Raw genomic sequence first — 22,816 nt, forward strand, 5'->3', positions numbered from 1 at the left:
AGATCTCTGTACTGGGGTGAATGTATGACTTTGTTCTGCATTCTGTCCATCAACTGTAGTTTTTGCGCTTTACATAAGCACAGGTTATGTTATGCAAGGGCACATTCAGGCACGGGGAGATTAAGTGATTTGCCCAGAATCACAGGATGTGGACGCGACTCCGAGGCTCGTACCTTGGTTTCCAGCACCAAGGTACTCTAGCAGTCAACTCACATATCTGTAATCTGTAATCTAGCAGTCAACCCACATATCTGTGACCTGCCAGTAACGCGCGGACTTTGCAACAAGCGCTCAACCCGCTGTGCCCAATAGCTGAGAAGCCGTTAACACTATTATTGTTCACACGTGCATTGCCCTGGTAATGTAGGAGGCCAGTGCCCTCATACTGTTACTGGTGAAAAGCACCCCCTCCCCTCCCACACACATCCCCTACGGGCCACAGATGCCGCAATCTCAGCGCGAGCACCGAGAAATCATCACACCCCAGCACGAGGTCAGGGGCCTCCATGAAAGATTAGCATTCACTCCCTGCGGTATTTTTGGAATATCCCGATACTTTGTAGTGCTTTGTTTCCTGCCAAAACACGAGATCACTGGGTGATAATGAGGGGCTTGCTTTCTGGCGGGGTGGGCCGAGGGCCGAAGCGATACAAAAGGGGATGATGGACGGAGCGTTTGAGCAAATCAAACACTCACCCCCAGTCAACTGATCTGGGTTTAATCCATCACCATTCTTTAGCTCACTCAGCCACCCCAGTTCAGACATGGCCATATGCAAATCATTCTGACCCTGTGCCTCATGGGAACAGTCCAGCCCGAACTGCCAAGTCATGTCTTCCCTGGACCGGAAACAAGCATCCTGGGACCTGTTTCGGATTCATAATCCTCATCAACCAGGCTATCTTGAATCCAGTGGCCAAGTGAGCAAGGGACTCACGTCTGAGCATACCCTGCCAACATAGGGCGAACAAAGCAATACAAAAGGGGAGTTGTGAATCGTGTGCCCGGCCAGCAGACGCACCACAAACGCCTCCACCCTTCCTCCCGGCCTTTGAGCTTTAAGCGCCCCTCCCCAGCCCTGCTCCTCTTTCACAGGTGTCTGTCTGCTGTGAGTGATTTACACATGAGTACAGTGACGTCACATGAGTGCGATTGTCTCAGCATTGTGAAAACAAGACTGGGTAGAAAAAAAACCACATGTCCTCTGTAGCGGAAGACCTACTGAGAGACTGGCTGTCTGTTTCAAGGATTCCGTCACCAGCGACTTGCAAAAACACACACAGGCTCCGCTTCTGGAGTTGAAATGCTGCTATGCGAAGGCGTCAAACACGAACCCGGAGACCACGACGCTGGTGGGCAGCCGTGTATTTACTTTCGCATTGTGCTTTCCTTAAGTGAAAGCGCGATGCGAAACTAAACATGTGGCTGCCTTTGCCAAAGCTGAGTGAGAAGAAAAAAGTGCGTGGGACAAATGAAGCCGAGAGTGTCATGCCGCCGGTGAAAGATCAAATCCCGGTGGGCATGGCTAAAAGGAGACAAGGCGGCAATAAGGAGGGACTAAAAAGCCTCCTTTACAATGAGAAGCCTACGTTTTGCATGCAACATGACGAGAACCAATTAGAAAGATGTGCGGGGCTTCAACTCCGCCTCCGTGAGCTTCGGAATCTGAATTGACTGCAAGAAGCTCTTGAATGCCGAGGGCAGCGCATGCGCTGCTTTCGACAGCCGAGACCTAAAAATAGTATTATTTTGATAGCACACAGACCTTTTATATTGTCGATATATTTGCGAACCCTGAGACCACGGCACTGGTGGGAGCCGAATGTTTACTTTCGCATCGCGCTTTCCTTAAGTGAAAGCGCGATGCGAAATTAAACATGTGGCTGCCTTTGCCAAAGCTGAGTGAGAAGAAAAAAGTGCGTGGGACAAATGAAGCTGAGAGTGTCATGCCGCCGGTAAAAGATAAAATCCAGGTGGGCATGGGCAAAAGGAGACAAGGCGGAAATAAGGAGGGGAGGGACTAAGAAGCCTCCTTTACAATGAGAAGCCTACGTTTTGCATGCAACATGACGAGAACCAATTAGAAAGATATGCGGGGCTTCAACTCCGCCTCCGTGAGCTTTGGAATCTGAATTGATTGCAAGAAGCTCTCGAATGCTGAGGGCAGCGCATGCGCTGCTTTCGACAGCCGAGACCTAAAAATAGTATTATTTTGATATCACACAAACCTTTTATATTGTCGATATTTGCTTCACGACAATGGGGACGAGGTCAATACGCGTGGACCTGGGTAGAGTTCCGAGATCATGTGATGTGAGATGCCTGCTGCACTGTAGAGAGATGCGCGCCTCCCTGTAACTATGACAATTTAATATGTCATGCATGGGTTCCATTTAATTTATTTTCATGTTGTGAGATTCGTTTTTATAGCTGTTCTATGAGTAGGTTTTTAAGGTTTTTGTGGCATCTCCTGCATGGGTGTGCTGTGTTTGCCCCCACGTGTCTGGCTCTGCAGCGGGAGTGCTGTACCATATTCTATTTCAGAACTGATAGGCAGAGCCTCCTTCAATGACTCCCCCTCCTTTGCTTAAAATGCAAAAATGAAGTAATAAGAAACACCCTTTGGTTCATCCGGCAGTGGATGATTTTCGCTTACTTCCGAATGTTTACGCTGACTTTCATGCAACGCCAGTTCGGATCACAGTGCCTCTTTTCCTCAGGCAGCTTCAGATGGACTGAAGTGGGGAGGGCACTTATGCAGCTTTTTCAGACACGGGATGTGGGTCTTCTGTCTCGGTTTAGAAAGAACTTTGGCGTGGTTTCTTCTCTTAGATCACTTTCCTCTGCAGTGCCGGCAGATTATCTGTAGGACAAGGCTGGCTCCCACAGCAGACATTGATGACGCGGGCCCCAAGCGGGGATGCACACAACATGAGGAGCATAAGTGGGATGCTCTGCACCTGGCTCTCAGCCGCCTTCAGGGATGGACCACCCAAAGGGAAACAAGAGGCAGGCCCTCCCTAGAAACTTCTCTTCCACTGGCAACTGCCTCTGCTGACTCACCCTGCCCCTAACCATTAAACAAATAGTGGTACTTAGAAGCACTAATCCTCAATCTTGTGCTATAAAAGGTCAGAAGGATTTCCAAAGGCAGGCCTGTCTCCTTCCCTCCACATTTATCTGTCTGTCAGGGACATCTTAAGGATTTGGAGGGCCCTAGGCCAAACACATTATGCCCCCCCCCCTGTACAGAACAGCTTTGAATATAGGATCTAATTTCAGCTATTTCATGCCCTGTTTGACCAGGTCACTGACAGTGCACAGGAAAACTCCTCCAAATTCTAAATGTGTTTACATCTAATATTCAGGGATATTTTCAATATTGTAATAGAACAGCAACTTACTAACATTATCGCAAGTTATCTCTGTGACACACTCATTTCTCATATGTCAGGTCCTGTTTTGCGCTAAAAGAAACTTTTTCTATGGATGTTGTTTGAAACAAGCACAAAATATATCTGAAAATGTCTGTAATAAACATCTCTGCTGTCTGTAGTTTTCCCCTTCTCCTCAGGAATGCAGGCAATACTCTTCAAGGGTCCAGGGACCATTTCACAACCTTTACCTGGTGCCATGTTAGACCAGGGGCAACCTAAAATGTATCCTGCTGGAAACAGCAAAAATACATCCTTGCAAACAGTATGGAGCCCTGTTACCGTACACTATGCATACAGAAACACTCAACATTCACACAGGGATGCCATATGAGGGCCTGGTCATGACACATGACTGGAGCTGTATTCGAGGGGGTATGTAGGCCCGGCACTCGTGCATGAACAGGTAGAAAGATCGGCTCAGGTACTGATCCCTAAAATCGTGGTACGCTGCCACCTCCTCTCAATGTACACGAGGAAGGACCCAGATGGTAGTCTCATGCTGAAACCAGGGTGCGCTTTTGACCTCCATCGCCTCAGAGCCAGGCTGTTCGACTCAGGGTCAGTGTTATCAATTGTCAAATAAAGACAAAAAATCTGGCATCAGTGTTGTCTGATGTAAAAAAAATTCATCTGCATATCTATGTAATAGAAAAGACGGGAATGAAATACATGCATTCAGAAATGAATGGGGAACTGGCTATTTCAATTAAGAAGACAGCTAGTGTTTTTTTGAATTCTTGATTAGAAACATATGTGTGTTCAGAATAATATGATGGAAGAGTTCTCATTGTTGTAAGGTTTAGCAGCAATTTACCAAAAAGATACATTGTTACTTGAAAACCTTACATCTCCAGATGGTGTTTGCTACAGATTTATTTTCAAACCAATTAAGTTCCTGTCCCTGATGCTATCCAAACCAATTTGTATGAAGGTTTTTCATCACATATTAATCCTTATTTTTTGCCATAATTCATTAAATTCAGACCAAATTTTGCTATTTTTGGCCCTATTACGAGGCTTTAATTTATTTTATTTCATTTATTTATAAAGTTTTATATAGTGCGAACATGTCCCTTACAGGTGTCAGAGCACTTTACAATACTCAAGGCACTATGTATAGAAATAACAACCTCATCCAGGAGGGATAGGGTATGAGTGAATCCCCTTTAGAGAAAACAACAGGTTAACAGGCGATAAAACAACATAAGAACATAGATATGTGAAAAATAAGAATGAGTGCAGACTATGGGATAAATCATGTCCTGGGGTATAGAACATTCGTTCTATTGCACCAAAAGAATTGGCATATTTCTGTGTCAGTGTGGTGCTTAGGGCAGTGTGTTGTAAAATGAATTCATTACACCTGCATTTAATATAAAACTGGGTAGATTACAATCCTTGGGATACTGGGAAATATCTAATAATAATGGCCTGCTTGGTGACTGACAGTAGTTGGTGCAGTCCTATGTGTAATTTAGGCTATGATGTAATACTTATGAGGGCCAGGCTTGCAACTTGGGTTTTAGTAATGTACTTCATGTTTTGTTTAGTGGTGTACTTTAGTGGAAACAGTGTAACTGTTCAGAGTCACAGCATACTTTTCTTTTTTGCGTGTTAATTCACTACTGTTTACTTAGTGTGAAACTTGTGATGTGTAACTACAGCAGATAACCCGGTCAGAATTTGTAGTTGGGAAATTATTTTAGGCATTAACAGATTTAAGACCCAATTACGAATAGGTTGTGTGGTATTCTTGGGTGGGATACTATTTTGCCCAATTGAAAAGGACCCAGTAATTCTACACCTGGATGTTACAAGTGCAGGAACACTTTGTCAGATTTTACCAGCTGGAAAATCTGGCTGGTAAAACCATGTGCAAATTGAAAATGAACAGTGGCTGTGGGCACAAGCATAGTCCCGCCCCTCCTGATCTGCTCCATTAGCAAGGGAAACATGGAGTGTTTCCCCATGCCAACCCACAATGGATGTATGTCGTTACTACGCATGCTTTTACAACGCATGCCTTTACCACGCAGGTTTTACAACGCAAGTCGTTACAACGACTTGCGTTGGGGGGCGCTGGATAGTGAATAGTTTAATTTACTATTCCAACTTCAGTCCCCTTGGATAGTAGGGAAGGTTTTGGGCAGTAAATTAAACTATTCCCTATCCTACAGCGCCCTCCAGCGCAAGTCGTTGTAAAAGTTGCGTGGTAAAGGTACTGCGTGGTAAAAGTTGCGTTGTAAACGCACAACATCTCCTGTTATGCCATGCTTCCCAAACCCCCTTGATTACCCACTTCCCTGCACAGGGTTCCTGCTTACATCTACCATCTGTTCAGATTAGGTGCTATAAGGAGGCCTTCATCCTCATGGAATTTGGAATCCTGTGTGTAAATTTGACATTGAAAAACACAGGTCCACATAATTATTCACCATTCTGTGTAAATTAACTCGTAATTGCATAGCATTGGTGGGTGTTTACTCATGCTGCTGGGGGTTAGGGATTAAGAGTTTGCACCCAAACCCTACGGTCCAAACCTTGGTCATCGCGGTAGAACTGGCAGCGGGAAGTCCTATTATAGATTTGATCAGACTTAGGGCCATATGTATCATAGTTCCGTTTTGCGAATTCCAAATAGCGAATTTTAAGGAATCGCTATTTGGAATTCGCAAAACGGTATGTATGTACAAAATCGCTTTTTTATAGCGATTCCTTACCATTCCTAATTTGCGATTAGCAAATTGCTAATCGCAAATTACCCATTCATTTCTATGGGCCAGGAGGCCCATAGGAATGAAGGGGCAATTTGCGATTAGCAATTAGCTAATCGCAAATTAGGAATTTTTTCAAGGGTGCAGGGGTGTCTCAAGAACACCCTGCTGCACCCCTGAAAAAGACATTTGGGGGCATATGGCGCACATACATGCCCTAAGGGCATGTATGGGCGTCATATGGCACCTTTGTTTTTTTTAAAAAAAGCATTATTAAAAGAATTCGCAACTTACCACCAACTAGAAGTTGGTGGTGATTTGCGATTCCTTAATGGCATATTTTGCATTTTTTTTCTTTGATACATTGCATTTAAGGAATAGCAAAATTTGCGATTCCTTAAGTGCAATCGCAAAATAAGGAATAGCAAATTTTGCGATTCCTTATTTTGATGCAAAAATGTTTGATACCTACCATTTAGGAATTTAGCATTCGCAAAGGCCGAAATTCGCAGAATTTCGCCCTTTGCGAATGCTAAATAGCTTGATACATATGGCCCTTAATGTCCATTTAGAACTGGAAAAATGATTTAAGCCCTTAAAAGATTTAATGTTCAGTTCGAAATGGCAACAATAATTCTTTACATATTTTTATTTTCCAAATCTATATCCGGAGTCTGGGAAACCACTCGTGAAAGTTATTAAATGACTCGCATGTTTTGGAAAGAATGAATCAGGTCATTTTTTCTCTATCTCACCAATCCTTTAATTAGGATCAGGAACATTAAAGTGAAGATTTCCATACACTTTCCCAGAAATCGAAGCATATTAGACTTTTGGCGGAGAAAAGTGATGTGGGCATCATGCGTGTGTATCTTGTGTCAATATGTTGTGTAATTTGTGATATTTATACGCTAGTGCAAGCTGAGTTCACAAATGTGGCCTAATTGTTACCGTGTATCAGAAACACACAGCAAAGTCACACAACATCACATATCTGAACTGTGTCCTCGCGGAGAAGGCTTGGCGTATTTGGGAAACCAGTGGGCCTCCGCGTGTGAACAAATACCCACTTGTAGAGAAAGACTTCACAAAGATAGGCTAGGAATCTCTTCCAGTTCACGTCAAGCACTTCTGGGTTGATGGGTTTCAGCAGTACAAGAAGACACCTTCAACAGCACTGCCTGGCAACAGAGCTTGATTATTTTGGGCTAGAGCTGAAGCTCTAGTTCACACCGCGCCTCCGCTTCCACCACCTCTTCTTGTTTTCTGCCTTGCTTCATCGACTGGAGTATCCCAGAACTATTGATATCTGTTCCACTGCTAAGATCCATTGCCTCTGTTTTTGGAGTCCCTGGGACAGTATAATTATGAATGTCTACCTTGGTGCATGCAAAATAGGCTAACTGAACCCCTCAGAGGTGCAGAAATACCCAGCTGAATCAAGTCTCTCTCTCCCTCTCTCTCTCTCTCTCTCTCTCTCTCTCTCTCTCTCTCTATCTCTCTCTATTTCTGTTGTACCTTCCTTTCATGTCTTTCCCTGCTTTTCTGCTTCTGGTGATTCAGTTATCCAGGAAGGGCGCATAACTGAAGGTGAAGCTAGAGGAACTGTGTTGAAATTTGATCTATTGATCTACTTGATGACTCCTGCATTTAAACAGTTATTGTTAAATTATTTGGAAGGCCCTAGTAAAAACTGTATATATATATCTAGATTTCGCCATTTAGTAGACAAGGGGATCTTAGTCCATCACACTCTTCATTGCAGCACATACTTTAATAAAAAGTGGTCTTGTGCTAATGGTATAGTTGATTTTTTTGACAAGTACCCATCACCTAGGTATATTTAAATTGGGATTTTTTGTATCTGATAGTTTTGTTGTTTTTCTTACTCTGATGTCCATACAATTTGTCGATGTGCCTGATTGTCCCCACGCTTAGTAAGCCATTTTCTGGCAATTGTTTAACTAGTGTCTGTCCTCTTATAGCTCCATCCATGGCTTCATATATCTTTTAATAAGATCGTCCACTCATGTTTTTTGCTGAGAGAAATGGGACCTTTCCTGAATATGAAGCCTACTCCACTGTATTTAGTTTCAAGCCAATGCAAGATCATGAAGGGACCTAATTATCATTAGGTTTCCTTCTCTGAGAAAGAGCTGCTGCCTTCTGTGCCTTGAGATTTCTTGTGGCTGGCCTACGGAAAACATGAGCACTAAATGATGCCAAATAGTTACTAGTACTTTTGCTATGCTTGCCATATTGTAAACAAGTGGCACGTGTTCCTAAGCGGCTCCCAGAAGACATCCTACTGCTATGATAGCATTATATTAATGCTTCTCTTTACTGAAGGGATGCTCTCATGGTTAGAACGAGGGACATGCTGTCCTTCAATGTCCTTTCTGAAGGAGGCGACTCTAAATTACAAGCCGAATATGAAGAGACCACAACCCTTTCCTATCAACTATTGATGGTGGTCCAGGATGGGATATAACAATAGTATGATGCTGCATCCTATGCAATCTGGATTTGTCAAGTAGATACATCCCACATAAGGTTCCAGAATAGCTGATCCCTTAATGGGTATCTCCAGGGTGAGACCAGGCATCCCCGGCGGTCTGGTGGGGCCGTTAGTGAAAATGAGGCAAGCTAATGCCCAGAGTTGCCGAGTGTGATCGCTGATCAGAGTGGGCACCGAGGCGAGAGAAGTATCGAGTCTGCTGACCCTGGTCCAGAAACCTGCCGCGCCGGGAATCGAACCCTGGTCCCAGGCCGTCCTCTGCTCTCGGGTCTGCCGCCTCTAACCAGTGAGCCACACTACTTCACTACATTGAATTTTAAGCCTTTCCTTTGCTACACCCATAAGTCTTGTAATAACAAGACTTATGTCTTGAACAAGACTTATTGGCTTGAAAACGATCGAAAGGCCTCAATATATGCTGATGACCACATAAAGTGTATGAAATCATCGTTAGGTATGTAAGAAATTCAGAATATACTTGAATGAATGGGAAACATATATTATATGGGGCGTTGAGTGAATGTAAAGAAGACGATAGGATTAAAATTTTTGCTGAATGGAGGACGAAGTTAAACTTAGTGGGAAATGAGGGGGAAAAATCTCTGCAGCTTGCTAACTCTATTGTTAAAGTTGCTAATTTACAAGCACAATGTTATAAAACCTTCCATGAATTATACTACACGCCGCATAAAATAGCACAATGGGGGGGAATTAGTGGAATATTTTGCCCCAGATGTCAAAGCACACAAGCTGATACTATCCATATGTTTTCAGCATGTCCAAAATTAAATCCTTTCAAAAAGGCGATCGAAATATTTTTCAGGGATGAATTGAGGATATCAACTACCTTAACAAATGAGATTATGATTTTGGGTGTGGGGAGAGATGGGCAGGATATCCCTCATCAAGAGTTTATATATATTGCAATGGCCATATCCCGACTTTGTATAGCAACCCAGTGGAAGGATCCTAATCCCCTGTCAGTTAACCAATGGCTTTTAACCCCTTCCACGCTCATGAGGAGCTGGGCTCGTCATGGCGTAGCCTCCTCGCACGCTGATGACTAGCCCAGCTCGTCACGTAACATGCGCTTTTGAATATCTCAGCGCAGGAGCAGAATTCCGCTAGCGCGGATGCGGTTAAGAATGTTATCAATGTATACATTAGAGAAAGCATTGTATGAAAAAAAAGGTCGCAAAGCGATGCAATTAGGTAAACGGATTTGGGCACCGATAGAGCATTGGAAATCAAGAATAGAGGGGTAATCTATTCTACAATATTAGTTTATAATATAATAATTCTTACTTTTTGTTTCTTGTTTTCATGAATTTTAGCTCGTTTGTGTAAAGACTTACATGACCTATGAAATTTTTGTTTTTTCTTGTTCACAATGATGTATATCTGCTAAATGAAATGTATATTTGGAATGAAATAATTGATTGTAATCATGTGGAACTGTATTTTCTGATGATGAATAAAAAAAAATGTTTTAAAAGGGAAACATATATTATCCCTTTTAAAGTCCCATTAAAAGCAGTCCAATGACAAAGATGTTGTGACCAATCCAAGTATATCTTGTTACAAGGGCCGCAGTACTGCACCATTACCAGCAAAATCCAAGTTTCGAGCACCGAACGGGCAATAACATTCACAATGTTGTAAATCCACACCTTTAACTACATGTCTTTTCCTGATTATTAGGCCTTTTTTTAGTGACTGATATCCCACCTTCTTTTAGCAAGTGTTTAATACCGAGCCACTTGCCATCCCGTTTCAACCACAAGCAGACATTTTGTGCCAAAACGCGAATACTGTCCCACTCTAGCTGAGCCCTTCGTGTGCATTGTTCTGTGGGCATGTTACATTTATATTGAAATTATATGACATCAATTACATTTCAAAGAGCTTGGTATTATTTGTCAAAAGGCTGAAAAGGAAGCTAATAATCTATACTGCAGTGCTATTTTCACATAAAGTAAACATGCTTCCTTGCGGGGTAAAATGAGGCTGTTATGATGGTTATCACACCACAATGTTAAAATTTCCAATCAATATTGCCCTTGCTTTTTTCCAGCTTCCATCTACTAGCAAGCATTGGCAAAGACAATAGATCTCACTTGTAAGACCCATTGGCTTTGCTAATGTTTTTAGCTACGCTATAAAGTAGTGTGGCTGCTGTGCATCATGGCTGGAAAAAAATGATTCAATGATGCAGCCTGCCATATCATTTTGTAGGCACTTACATGCATTCAACACACACGCAAGTGCCTACAAAACAGACTTTTTAAAAAAAATGTACAGCTCTAAGATGGATTGATAAATTACAAAAATTGTGCAAACGTGCTATTGTAAACCGTAGCATGAAAGCGCTTTTTTAAAAAGAAAATTGAATAGATGAGCACATTGTGGGTCAGGGTTTGGGAGTTGGTGGAGGGTGGGGGTGCAGAAACACTGGGGCAGAGTTGAAGCAACTTGAGGTATAGGTGAAGCAACACAGCAGGCAGGTGGCCAAGCAACAGGAGAGAATACAAGCAAAAGAGAGCAACATGGAGTTCAGGGGTTCAGTGGGGCAGAAACACATGAGCAAGATAGGGCAACATGAGTGCTGGTGGTGGGAGAGAAGCACAGGGGCAAAAAAAAAGTGAGGGAGTGAGAAAAGCACACAAGGGAGACAACTGGAAAACACATGCACTCTCATGGAGTGCTTAAACAAAAAGAAAAAAAATTTCCCTTAAAGAAAGCACAGAAGCAAGCCAATCAAAGAGATAGTAAAAGGCTATGCTCCATGGGAGGGACAAACACAAGAGACAGAACAATGAAAGCTAGCCAATAAAATGCAAGCAAATAAGAGTGACAGTAAAGCCATCCAATGGTAAGCAATAGGAGGGGTTGTAAGCACCTGTATGTTTTTGCTAGAGCACAATATGTGTTTCACAACCAGACAGCTTACGATCTATGATAGGCCCAACCTATAAAGTGGATAACCTAATTCCGGAATTTTTTTAGGTTGACATAAAAGATTTATGTATAAACATACATAAAATAAATGTACATTTAACAAGCAAGTTTTCATAAGAATTATAAAGGAAAATAGAATCATAATGCATATTAAGTCAATATGACATGCACTCTTAAATGTATAGTCAGCAATCCATTTGTCATAAAACAGTAGTGATACACTTTTTCATTAATGAGTCACACCCAGTTCTGCTGCCCAATGCCTATTCACCTTCAAGTACATAATTTACGGTAGATAAGCCTATTTAACTTAGTTGGCAATCGTCTTAATTTTTTTTACAGCTACAGTAGTCCCCCTCATTTCCCATAGCTTACCCCAGCCATATTCCTTGTTTAACGTGATGCTAAAGGACACATACTTCTGTTTGGACCTCGATTGACCAATGGATAATTGTAATACATGGACAAATTGGATAGTTCCACAAAATCCCTCCTCATAGCCACCATTTTCATATTCTAATTTTATTGTATACTTCTTTCAAGAGGAGGGCTTTAGGAGCACCCCACCTTATCAATGATTTTCCAAATGTACAGAAGCTGAAATAATGTGTCAGAAGTCCAGGTCCCTCTAGCTTAATAAGCTCACACCAGAAGCAACTAAGCCTTTTTGATATCCCCTACCCCATTCAAAATCTCTTCTCCACAAGGAGCAGCAGGAAATACTTTCCACACACAAAATTAATAGTTGCACGAAGTGAAAAAAAACTCTGCCGGGCTACACGGAACTCCGCAAGCGAAGGAGTGCGATAGAAAAATGCGGTTTGTGGCAATTTTCAATGCCGGATGCTTGTCCGCACTTTGCAATCATTGTGCATGGCATCATGCGCAGCACAAGTGGGTGCTGCTTTCCTTTCTGCCCCTCGAGTAGATTTTTAATCGAACGGCAGCTTTCTCAACACGAACGGGCAGTTTCTCAATGCGAGCGGCCACGAGCATAAACGGCCACTCGCAATGAGAAACCTGACCCCCCGCATTGAGAAATCTCGCTGGGAGGTTTATTTCCCATGCTCGCACTTGCCAACTTGATGTTGACGATCGCGAACAAGGAAAAATCTCACCGGGAGGTGGATTTTCCTCACTTGCACTCGCCAACTTGACGTTGACGAACGCGAGCGAGGAAAAAAACTCAGCTATGCGGATTGTAGTTCTTCAGAACTCCGCGAGCTCTGCGTAATGCAGAGTGCAGAAAACTCCGCAAACTCCTCGAGCGGAGTTCACCGCCCAGGCTTAAAAATGAATAATCTGCGCAATGACTCTTAACCAAGGGTATCATAATATTTTAATCCTAGGTTTTATATATCCAGGGCCCTAGCACACTGCCACTTTGTATGGGGATCTATCTGCCCTATGTTTAGTCTAAGCAGAACGACATAATTTAATTTGTGGACCTCCAACCTGTGATTATTAAGATAACATTTACCTTTGAGGGCGTGAATATGGAATTTCATAGCCACTGTTTCTTTTTTTTTTAGAGTAATTGTTAACTTAAATGTGGCAAAACTAGCTGTAGCAACAATGGGTTTTTGAATTCCCATATTTGTCTGTGAGAACACTTTACATTATCTGCTTAAAGCAAGGCTGGCAGCGAGGTACCAAGAATCCTAAAGGGTGAAACGCTATGTGTCTAACGAGTATCGAAAGGGCAGAGAAAAAATACTGAATAAAAATAGAGCCAGTGAACAGCTTTGCTTCCGACCTTCCACAACTGAAATCTTGCTTGATTTTTCCCCTTCGCCCCGAAATGGACAGAATTGTATTGGAGTGAAACTCCGACAGAAGCCGCAAAATATTGTCAGATCAGTGGTTGCTCTTAAATAAATGGGATTAACTGTAATTCTGCCAAAGAACCTGCTTCACTAGTATTGCAGTAATACTAAAGCACTGTGAATGCGGAGGAATTTGAAATGGGATGCTAACAATTAAGTTGATTTCCTTAACTTGATTCGTGGGTGCAGTTTAAGTACAGCGATCAGTGGTGTATGCGATTGGTGGCTTCAACTGAAGCACTAGTGTGCGTCGGCAACAAAACGAGGGTGCATTAGGAGCAAATAAAATAAAGTGATATGCCAGAGTCTAACATATCGCTTTGCATTTTAGAAATTCAACATCATTTTGAAAAGCTTTAACATTCCCATTGAAATTAAAATGTTATTTATTTTTATATATTTTGTATTGTCAAGTAAAGAAAATATTCCATAATTTATGTTTGTGCTTAATGTATTCTTGTTTCAGTATGTTCTTTTTTATTTTTAGGTTTCGATCGTACAAATTGCTTAGGCTGGGGTTCCCGGCTTCAAATAGTGATTCTGTGGGGGTCCACAGAAGTTAAAAAAGAACTGAAGGCCTAGGCAATGAGATGGTGCTATGTTTCTGTATAAATCCATGTGTGTGTTTATAGCTACTGGACATGAAACAGCATGACATAAACTATACATGTACATCCCCATAGAGTTAAATGCTATTTATTACAATTGTGAAGGAAGGTGATGTGATGGATAGATAGATAGATAGATAGATAGATAGATAGATACATAGATAGATAGATAGATAGATAGATAGATAGATAGATAGATAGATAGATAGATAGATAGATAGATAGATAGATAGATAGATAGATAGATAGATAGATAGATAGATAGATAGATAGATAGATAGATAGATAGATTGATTCTCAAGGGCAGAGGGTTAATAGGCCAGTGCATTTATAAGCAGTTGCAGGGGTTACCTGATGACTCCATATTACTGAAGCACCAAGCTTAATTTCTGGACTTTCTTTTTACATGCAAATGTAATATGGTGTTTTAAGCCCGATTGATTCAAATGAACAGAAGAAAGACTTTAATTTCGAGAATTCTGTCAAATGAAAGGCCATGTCAAGTGCCCCCAGTGTAAGGAATGCATCTGGTAACTCTTCGATTGAAATATGGGGCACCTGGCAGCAGAATTGTTATTGCAGAAAAATATCTGTCTTCAGGTCACACATTAATGCTGTTTGCCCATCCTTCTTGCCCTAGGTCGGAAGTTCATCATTGCAAATGCACGTGTGGAGAACTGCGCCGTCATCTACTGCAACGATGGCTTCTGCGACATGTGCGGCTACACGCGGGCGGAGATCATGCAGCGACCCTGCACCTGCGACTTCCTTTATGGACCCGGCACCAACAAGATGGCGGTGTCGCAGATTGCCCAGGCCCTCGTGGGCTCTGAGGAGAGGAAGGTGGAGATCTCCTTCTACCGCAAGGATGGTAAGAGCCCATTGGGTCCTTGGGTTTCTATGACATCTGGATGCCTTGTACACCCTTCACACTAGGGTGTGCTCGGAACATTTAAATACCACTGGACTATTCTAAAGGCAAATCAAATCTTCTAGTAGATTGGTGATTCTACATTGTGTGTAATGTGGAGAAGCAAAACTGTCAGATTTTCTGCCTCCCGTTTGTAAGTAATCTATACAGTCCATGTTTTTTCTTTGCATTCTAGTTCTTAGTGCTGTCTATTACATTATAGGAATCGATACTCGAAGTACCAGAATGCAAACAAAGAGGATGGAATTGATTGATTACTCAATACATGATCCTGGGAAACTCACAAGCTCTGGAGTAGTCAGCAAATGTTACCTGAACAGTGGTGTCCCTCTGAAAAGCTGGGAGGGCAGGGGAAGGTCACTCAATGATAACTGTGCTATCTTTGGTGAATCTAAGGTGGCCACCACTCTCCATGATGTTGTAGACACTGTATTCCAAGTACTGGCTTTTATATGTGACAAGCAACCTAATGCAACCTGGTTGATGTAGTCTTGATACATCTACCATTGATTTAAATAGACTCACACATGTGATAGCAATGAAAAGCCTAGGACTGGAAATACAGTGCCCGTGGATTCAAAGAGTGAAGTGATCACTCTAAGTCATCTACAGCCCTAGTGAAGTATCAGCAGTACAAACCTGTAGAGAAACATACCCTATGTCTCTGTAGGGTAATAGGATGGGTTTCTCTACAGGCTACGGTTTGTCAAATCACAGGGACTTCCATCAGACTTTCATTTTTTAATAGTGATGTGTTGTGGGAATTTGTAGATCTCAGCGGAGACCTGATGGCTGTGGGTACTCTCCAGCCATGACACTGGTCCATGGGTTACATTATTTATCTGAATGCCATTTTGTGTGACGATTGCACACATACATACTTAGCATGTTAGGTCAATTGAATAATGATGGGCACACGGGAGAAGAATTGCTTCAAGGGCTGATCGAAGACCATTCCCTGTGCTGGTGGGACGCATGGACATTGTGGTATCAGGGACAAGTAATGTACATACATCTGGGCCCTATATTTGCGTTAAAACTAGACCTCAGGAAATTGTTTATAGTTGATACAGAACAACGAGAGTGCTGTGTTGTGAATGACAGGAGAGTGACACTTTGAAAGAACTCTGAAGATAAGTAGATAACATAAACAGCTCTTTGACAAAATGTGCCCTGTCTTTTTCTGGGTAACTTTGTATGATTCACTTCAGTATCATTCAGTCTCCAGTGAAATGTGGTGTTACACCTGCTAAACCTGAACCTGCAGATTGCAGTTGGGTCACTCCATATCTGTTTACATGTTTATTTTTGTCAATTAATATTCTTTGTTATTATTATTGTGGGTTATTAACATATGTATTGCACATATAGGGGCTGGGCCAATATTCTTAGAATTTCCTTACATAAAACTGTTGATTGCAACTAATTTGCTGTCTACCCTATGTACCAATGAGTTTGGGTGAAGCTGATATGGTCATATTTCTTCAGGCCTTGGAAGAGGCATGCTGTGGCTTGTAGGATGACCGTAAGGGTGCCAGTCTCAAGTCTATTAGGCCATGGAACAGGGCATTACCACCATCAAGTTGCGAGAGTACAAAGGCTTGAACAATAGTATTGAAGTCACATTCTGGAAAAAAAGTCTTACTTTAAAAAAAAGAGAGCTTGTAACAGACTGTCTTTGCTTTTTTGATACTGCCTTTGTTTAGGCTATGGATGGTGTCCATGGTGAACACAAGAGACTTGGCATTCGGTGAAAGTTAGGGTTCAAAGCTGTCTAGTTTCATGTCATTGAATCAGGTTTGTACTGTCTGTTGTTCTTAGAAAATGATAGGATTTCTGTCCTGGCTGCGTGGAGCTATGGGAAAGTGCTGAACATCCTGGTCAGGATGATGTGCAAGCAGTGTTTGAGGCATTGCATATATGAAGCAGAGAAAACTTTCAAGTAGAGTTGTCTTTCATTGGTATACTGTTGAATGCTGATGCTGTTATCTGTGAGTAGAGCACCAAATGGCTCAACCAAAAAATTGTTTATTTCAGTGCCAGGTTTGAAGGGCCACTCCCTGCTTTAATTGCATGCTTTTTAAATGTATTTTTGCGATAGGCCATTTTTAAACATATGCATGCCACCTTTAGAAGGTGGCATTTTTATATTTTATCACATTTAAATTTTAATATCTAATGTATTTTCTTTGAATTCAGGTTTGCCAATGTAAAATCTTTCGGCTTTGCCAATGCTTGTTTTTTTTAGAATGCCCCTCTTCAGTGCATTCCCAAAGACTCTTGCCCTTGTAGCATACTGTTTTGTTTCAAGAGCTCAACATTTTGCATCTCCCTTGACAATTGTTCTCTGGGGTGGAGTTTGCACCTTTTACAACATCAAGTGTTTGGTCGTAGTACTGCCGCTTTGAGTGCCGCGCCACCTTCCTATATACAGTTTTAGGTCCCAGCATGAGTCATTACCAGCTCATGCCACATCACAACCCAAGTACTGCCTTTCATGATGACTGCTCTTGCAGAAGCACATGGCTGCATCTACCAGACCGTGGGCTGTTAAGACTAAGACTTCATTGAGTGTGTGTAGTTGAACAGCTGGCCTGTGCCACAAGTTTTTTTAATTTGTTAAATCGATATGATATCTCAATGAGGTTAGAGCTATTTGATGGGTCTCGCTCGGAGATTCAAGGTTTGCACATTTAATCACAGGTCTTCCACCTTTCAAAGAGGTCGTTTGAGGGATTCTCAGGGGTAGGTGGCTCATAGCAAACGAGAACTCTCCTTCTACACTGCAGTGCTGGGTTTAGTGAACATGTGAGAAAATGAAAGAGGGAGAGGAAAATACACAGAAGAGAGACAAAAACAGAGATGGGGAGAATTACAAAGTGTACAATAACCATTGTCAATGCCAATAGGTCTGGTTTAAAAGGAATGTTGTGTGGTAATCTGAAGCATTACGTGTAATTATCATGGTAATTGACATGTATTTTGTGTGGAAGCTGTCGTGTCCTTGTAGCCGGACTGCCGATACACCACACACGGGACTCAGGTTAGTGTATGCAGTATTCTTTATTGTGTTTGCAGCAGCGAGCCTCAGCACGTCCGTCCCCTTGCTCAGTCCTCCTTGTGTGTCCGTCCCTTTCCTCTCCCCTACCAGGATGTGGAGTCTGGTGACCTGGTCACCTCCCTCATGACCCACAGGGTCCTAGTGTCCCCTCCTGTCCAGTCGCCCATCTGTCAGGTCACTACACCTCCCCCCTTGTCGCAAACAAATCTTTGGTACATACAAACAAATCTTAGGTACATTTCACTGGACATTGTCACCCGCTTTTATGTTGACAGTCTTTGCTGATGATACTGGAGATGTATAGAGAGAGAGAGAGAGAGAGAGAGAGAGAGAGAGAGAGAGAGAGAGAGAGAGAGAGAGAGAGAGATAGAGAGAGAGAGAGAGAGATAGAGAGAGAGAGAGAGAGAGAGAGAGAGAGAGAGAGATAGAGATAGACATTGATATACAGAAAACTGTGTCCGCAGGTCTCCGTTTCTTTGCATCTCCTCAATCAATCTCTTGGGCTTCTTGTCTTCTCTTTTTGGTCTTTGTTCCATTAAGTCCTCTTGTGCTGCTTTCCTTTGGGCGTCTTTCTTCAGCCCATGTTTCGGCCGCTCTTCTTCTTTTGTCTTTAATTCTCTAGAGTACGACTCATTCCTGGTGATGTGACATTGTCCTGCTGACGCCGTTATCATTTGCCCTTCCACTTCCGTTACCGTCAGTGGGTCTTTTGCGACAATGCTTTCTGACTTCCGTGGTTGTCTTTGTCGGACTAGCGCAGTGTCTCCTTCTTTCGCTTTTGCATCTGTTGCATGTCTTTTCCGATCAACATACACCTTCATTCTTGTTTTCGCTTCTTTGTCTCTTTCAGCTATGTCTTTTTGTTCCATCCTTTCCACTTCTTTCACTTGGGGCACCCTCGTTCCACTTGATCGCCCCAACACCAGCTTCGCAGAGCATCTTCTTGTGGGGTTGTGAGGGGTGTTTCGACAGTCTCTCAGCACCTGACATAGTGCTTCTCCAATTGAGATCTGTGTTGGCTTGTTGCTCTGTGTTGCCTTTTTGACCGTTCCCATAGATCGTTCGGCCATTCTGTTTGCTTGCGGCCACAGAGACGCTATTCATCGATCGTTGATCCCAAGGTGCTCCATGAACATTCTGCATTCGTCACTAAAGAATGGTGGTCCATTGTCTGTTTGTTGTGTCTGCGGTGACACCCATGCTACCAATATGTCATCCAGAGCTGGCAAAGTTGCGTTGGCTGATGTTGATTCCACTTGTCTCCCTATGAGGAATCTGGAGAATTCATCCATTACTACCAGTAGGTAATTTCCTGCTTTCAAATGCCCGTAGAAATCAGCTGCCAACTCTGTCCAGATGTGACGGTGCATCACACTTTCTTCTCCCATGTTGTCAAATCTCGGGAACCATACTTTTTCTCGCACCATTTTTTTTGTTGCCACAGTCCCTCTATGTGACTCATGTGCCAATTCTGCTGTCCTTCTTCTCAGTGTCCGTGGTATTGCTATCCTGGTGCCTTTCATCACTATTCCGTTCTCGCTTTCTGATAGTTCTTCGCTAATCTTTTTGAACGCCAACAGCTCTTCCTTCAATACTTTTTTTTTCCAGCTGTTGTTGTTGTTGGGGTGCCTCCACCTTTGCTGTTTGGTCACCTTCAGTATGGTCTGCATGGTGATGTCTTTTTTTTGTCTCTCGTTCTAGTTCTTTCATTGTTATCGTTGCCGGTGTGTTACGCTTCAGTGCGAAGTTTAGATGTTCCTCCGCCATGGTTGTCGCTTGGGGCACTTGTGGTAGCGTTTGCTTTGATATATCGTCTGCTGTATTGTGTTCCTTCCCCGTCTTGTGTATCCTTTTGAAGTTATGATCCATCAGTATTGTCCCCCACTTCTCTATCCTGGGTGGTCTCATTCCTTTTCGGTGTCCGCCTGTTGTTACCAGTGCTTGGTGATCTGTTATTATTTTGAACAGCTTTCTGTGGATGGCCATGTGGTAGCGTTCACACGCCCACACTGCCGCCAGGCTCTCTTTTCCCGGCTGTGGGTATCCCGGCTGGGAGTATCCTTCTTCTACGTTTGATAGACTTTTGCTCCCATATGCCACCATGTGTCTTGGGGAATCTTTTCCTTGTTTGTGTTGTGCCAATATTGCTCCCAGTCCCACTGGGCTGGCATTTACAGTTAGTTTAGTGCGCTGCTTGAGGTATTCTTTTAGGATGCTTCTTCTTTCTGGCATATTGTATGTCATGGCCATGAGACCCATTGTTGGAGCTGTGATGATGCCCAGCAAACATGGCGCCGTGATGTCGCCCTTTAACACATGAATGTCCTCTTTGATCCTTTGGTCTTTGTGTGTCGGCTCTTCTGTAAATTTCCCCATGTTTGTCACTTGTTTCCGTGACCCCCAAGTGAAAACCTCGACTCGGGACAGTCTCGATGTCTGCTTTCTCTTCGTCTTTCCGTATTCCGATACACACATGATGTTACATGTTGCCCCGCTGTCCAATACAAACTTTGTTTTGTGTGACCCTACTCCTATAGTCACGTACTCTGTCTTTTCCATTTTGCTTTTGCCCACCAGGCACCTTCTTTTTCCTTTTTCATCTTCATCCGTTAACTCTGTGGTAACATCCATCATACGATATAGTCCTATAGTCCTTTCTTCTTCTTCTTCTTCTTCTTCTTCTTCTTCCTCTTCTTCTTCTTCCTCGCCCGATTCTAGTGATGAGCTCCTTGTTCCTTTTTCAACATGTCTACTTGTTGACACTTGCGTTCTCCATGGTCTTCCTCTGTCGTTCCTGAACTGCACTACTTGGCGTGCGCTGGCATGGTCATTTCTCCCGTTCCATTTCTTGCACATCTGGCCAAATGTTAGGCGTGGGCCTCGATGTGGAAATTCAAGTCCACCTCTGTAGCATGTTCCTTCATGGTGTTTTCTCGTGGCCTGTTCATTCCTGTCTTTTTTCCAGCTGCCCGCGCGATCTTGTCCCACTTTTTTGTCTTTTCCTCGCTTCATTTCCTTAGCGTGTGCTGTCGCTCTTGCCTCCGCTCTTGCTAGCGACGTGATATTCTCTAGTGACGTTTGTTCTCTAATTCCTACTTGTGGCTCAAACAACTTGAAGAGTGGCGGTCTTCTGTATTGTGCACTTTGTCCTTCTGGTTTAGTTTCTGCCATCTCTTCTATTCTCTGTGCTCTTCCTGGCACTTTTTCGTGTGCTCTTCCTGGCACTCTTTTGTTGTTTCCCGTGCTCTTTCTGGCACTCCTCTGTTTTCTGTGCTCTTCTTGGCACTCTTTGTCTGTTTCCTGTGCTATCTCTTCTTTTCTGTGCTCTTTCTGGCACTCTTTGTTGTTTCCAGTGCTCCTCCTGGCACTCTTCTATTCTCCGTGCTCTTCCGGCACTCTTCTATTCTCTGTGCTCTTCCTGGCACTCTTTTGTTGTTTCCGGTGCTCCTCCTGGCACTCTTCTATTCTTCGTGCTCTTCCGGCACTCTTCTATTCTCTGTGCTTTTCCAGGCACTCTTTTGTTGTTTCTTGTGCTCTTCCTGGCACTCTTCTATTCTAGGTGCTCTTCCTGGCACTCTTTTGTTCTTTTCTGCGTTTCCTGTTTCTTTTGACCTTTTCTCTTTGTTGTTTCTCCTTTTTCTTTTTTATTTATTTATTTATTTGTTTATTTATTTATTTTGCATTTGCCTGTGCTTTATTGCTCCATTGCTGCTTGAGTTGGCACTTTTTTTTTTTTGCTTTTCTCTCCTTTCTCTGAACCTTTCTTTTAGCTTCTCTTGCTCTTATTTCACTCTTTTGGCACCTTTCCTTCTTTTTCTTCTTTTGCCTGACTCTGTTATGGCTGCTCTGTTGTTTTTATGTCCTTTTTAAAATGGCCGCCGCTCTTCTCGCGAGATTTCGCGCTCGAAATCTCGCTCTCGCCTGACTCTAAAATGGCCGCCCACCGCGCTCTCGCCTCCTATTGGTCCAGCCGCCTGGATCTAAAATGGCCACCGAGACTCTCAGCCTCTCGCGAGAGCTCGCGCGTCTAATTTCGAAGCTTCGCGCTTACCGCAAATTTCTTTTGCCTGCTTCAGAGGCGGTCGGGTGGGCTCCGATATCGCTCCTCTCCTCGTTTCTTCGTTTACCAGCTTATCCAGGGTGGGCACCTGGTTACTCCTGATGGCAAGGTCAGCATGCGAACGTCGATCCACGCGACGATCTGCGCGTCGGCTCGTTTCCCTTCGTCGCCAGTTGTCGTGTCCTTGTAGCCGGACTGCCGATACACCACACACGGGACTCAGGTTAGTGTATGCAGTATTCTTTATTGTGTTTGCAGCAGCGAGCCTCAGCACGTCCGTCCCCTTGCTCAGTCCTCCTTGTGTGTCCGTCCCCTTCCTGTCCCCTACCAGGATGTGGAGTCTGGTGACCTGGTCACCTCCCTCATGACCCACAGGGTCCTAGTGTCCCCTCCTGTCCAGTCGCCCATCTGTCAGGTCACTACAGAAGCAAAATAGAGCAGAATAATGTTGGTGTAGGTTAAAAGGTCATGTGACAATTGCCGTGTCAAATCAGACCTAAACATGAAATGTAGGTTAACGACTGCCTCTCTCCCATTTGTGCTGCTTCCAGAAAAATACAGCATACATTATCTAGTTATCTAAGCCTTCTAAGGCATTTCAATCGCACTGCAATGTCATATGCAGGCTCCTGAAAGTTCACACTTAGGCAGCTAGATAAAAAACACAAAATGTTCACAGCTGCATGTAGGGCAAGCACTTTTT

At 43.2% G+C, this 22,816-nt stretch overlaps 1 protein-coding gene across 1 annotated transcript in view; it reads left to right on the forward strand.

Annotated features, from left to right (window-relative positions):
- Positions 1-22,816, forward strand: part of KCNH2 (potassium voltage-gated channel subfamily H member 2) — a 1,978,218-nt gene that overhangs the window by 317,624 nt on the left and 1,637,778 nt on the right. Inside the window, exon 2 of the mRNA XM_086940929.1 lies at positions 14,702-14,932. Coding sequence (XP_086797055.1) covers positions 14,702-14,932 — 231 coding nt within the window. The remainder of the gene's footprint in view (positions 1-14,701; positions 14,933-22,816) is intronic.

Source organism: Lissotriton vulgaris, chromosome 10 (assembly GCF_964263255.1).
Source record: "Lissotriton vulgaris chromosome 10, aLisVul1.2, whole genome shotgun sequence".
NCBI classification, from domain to species: Eukaryota; Metazoa; Chordata; class Amphibia; order Caudata; family Salamandridae; genus Lissotriton; species Lissotriton vulgaris.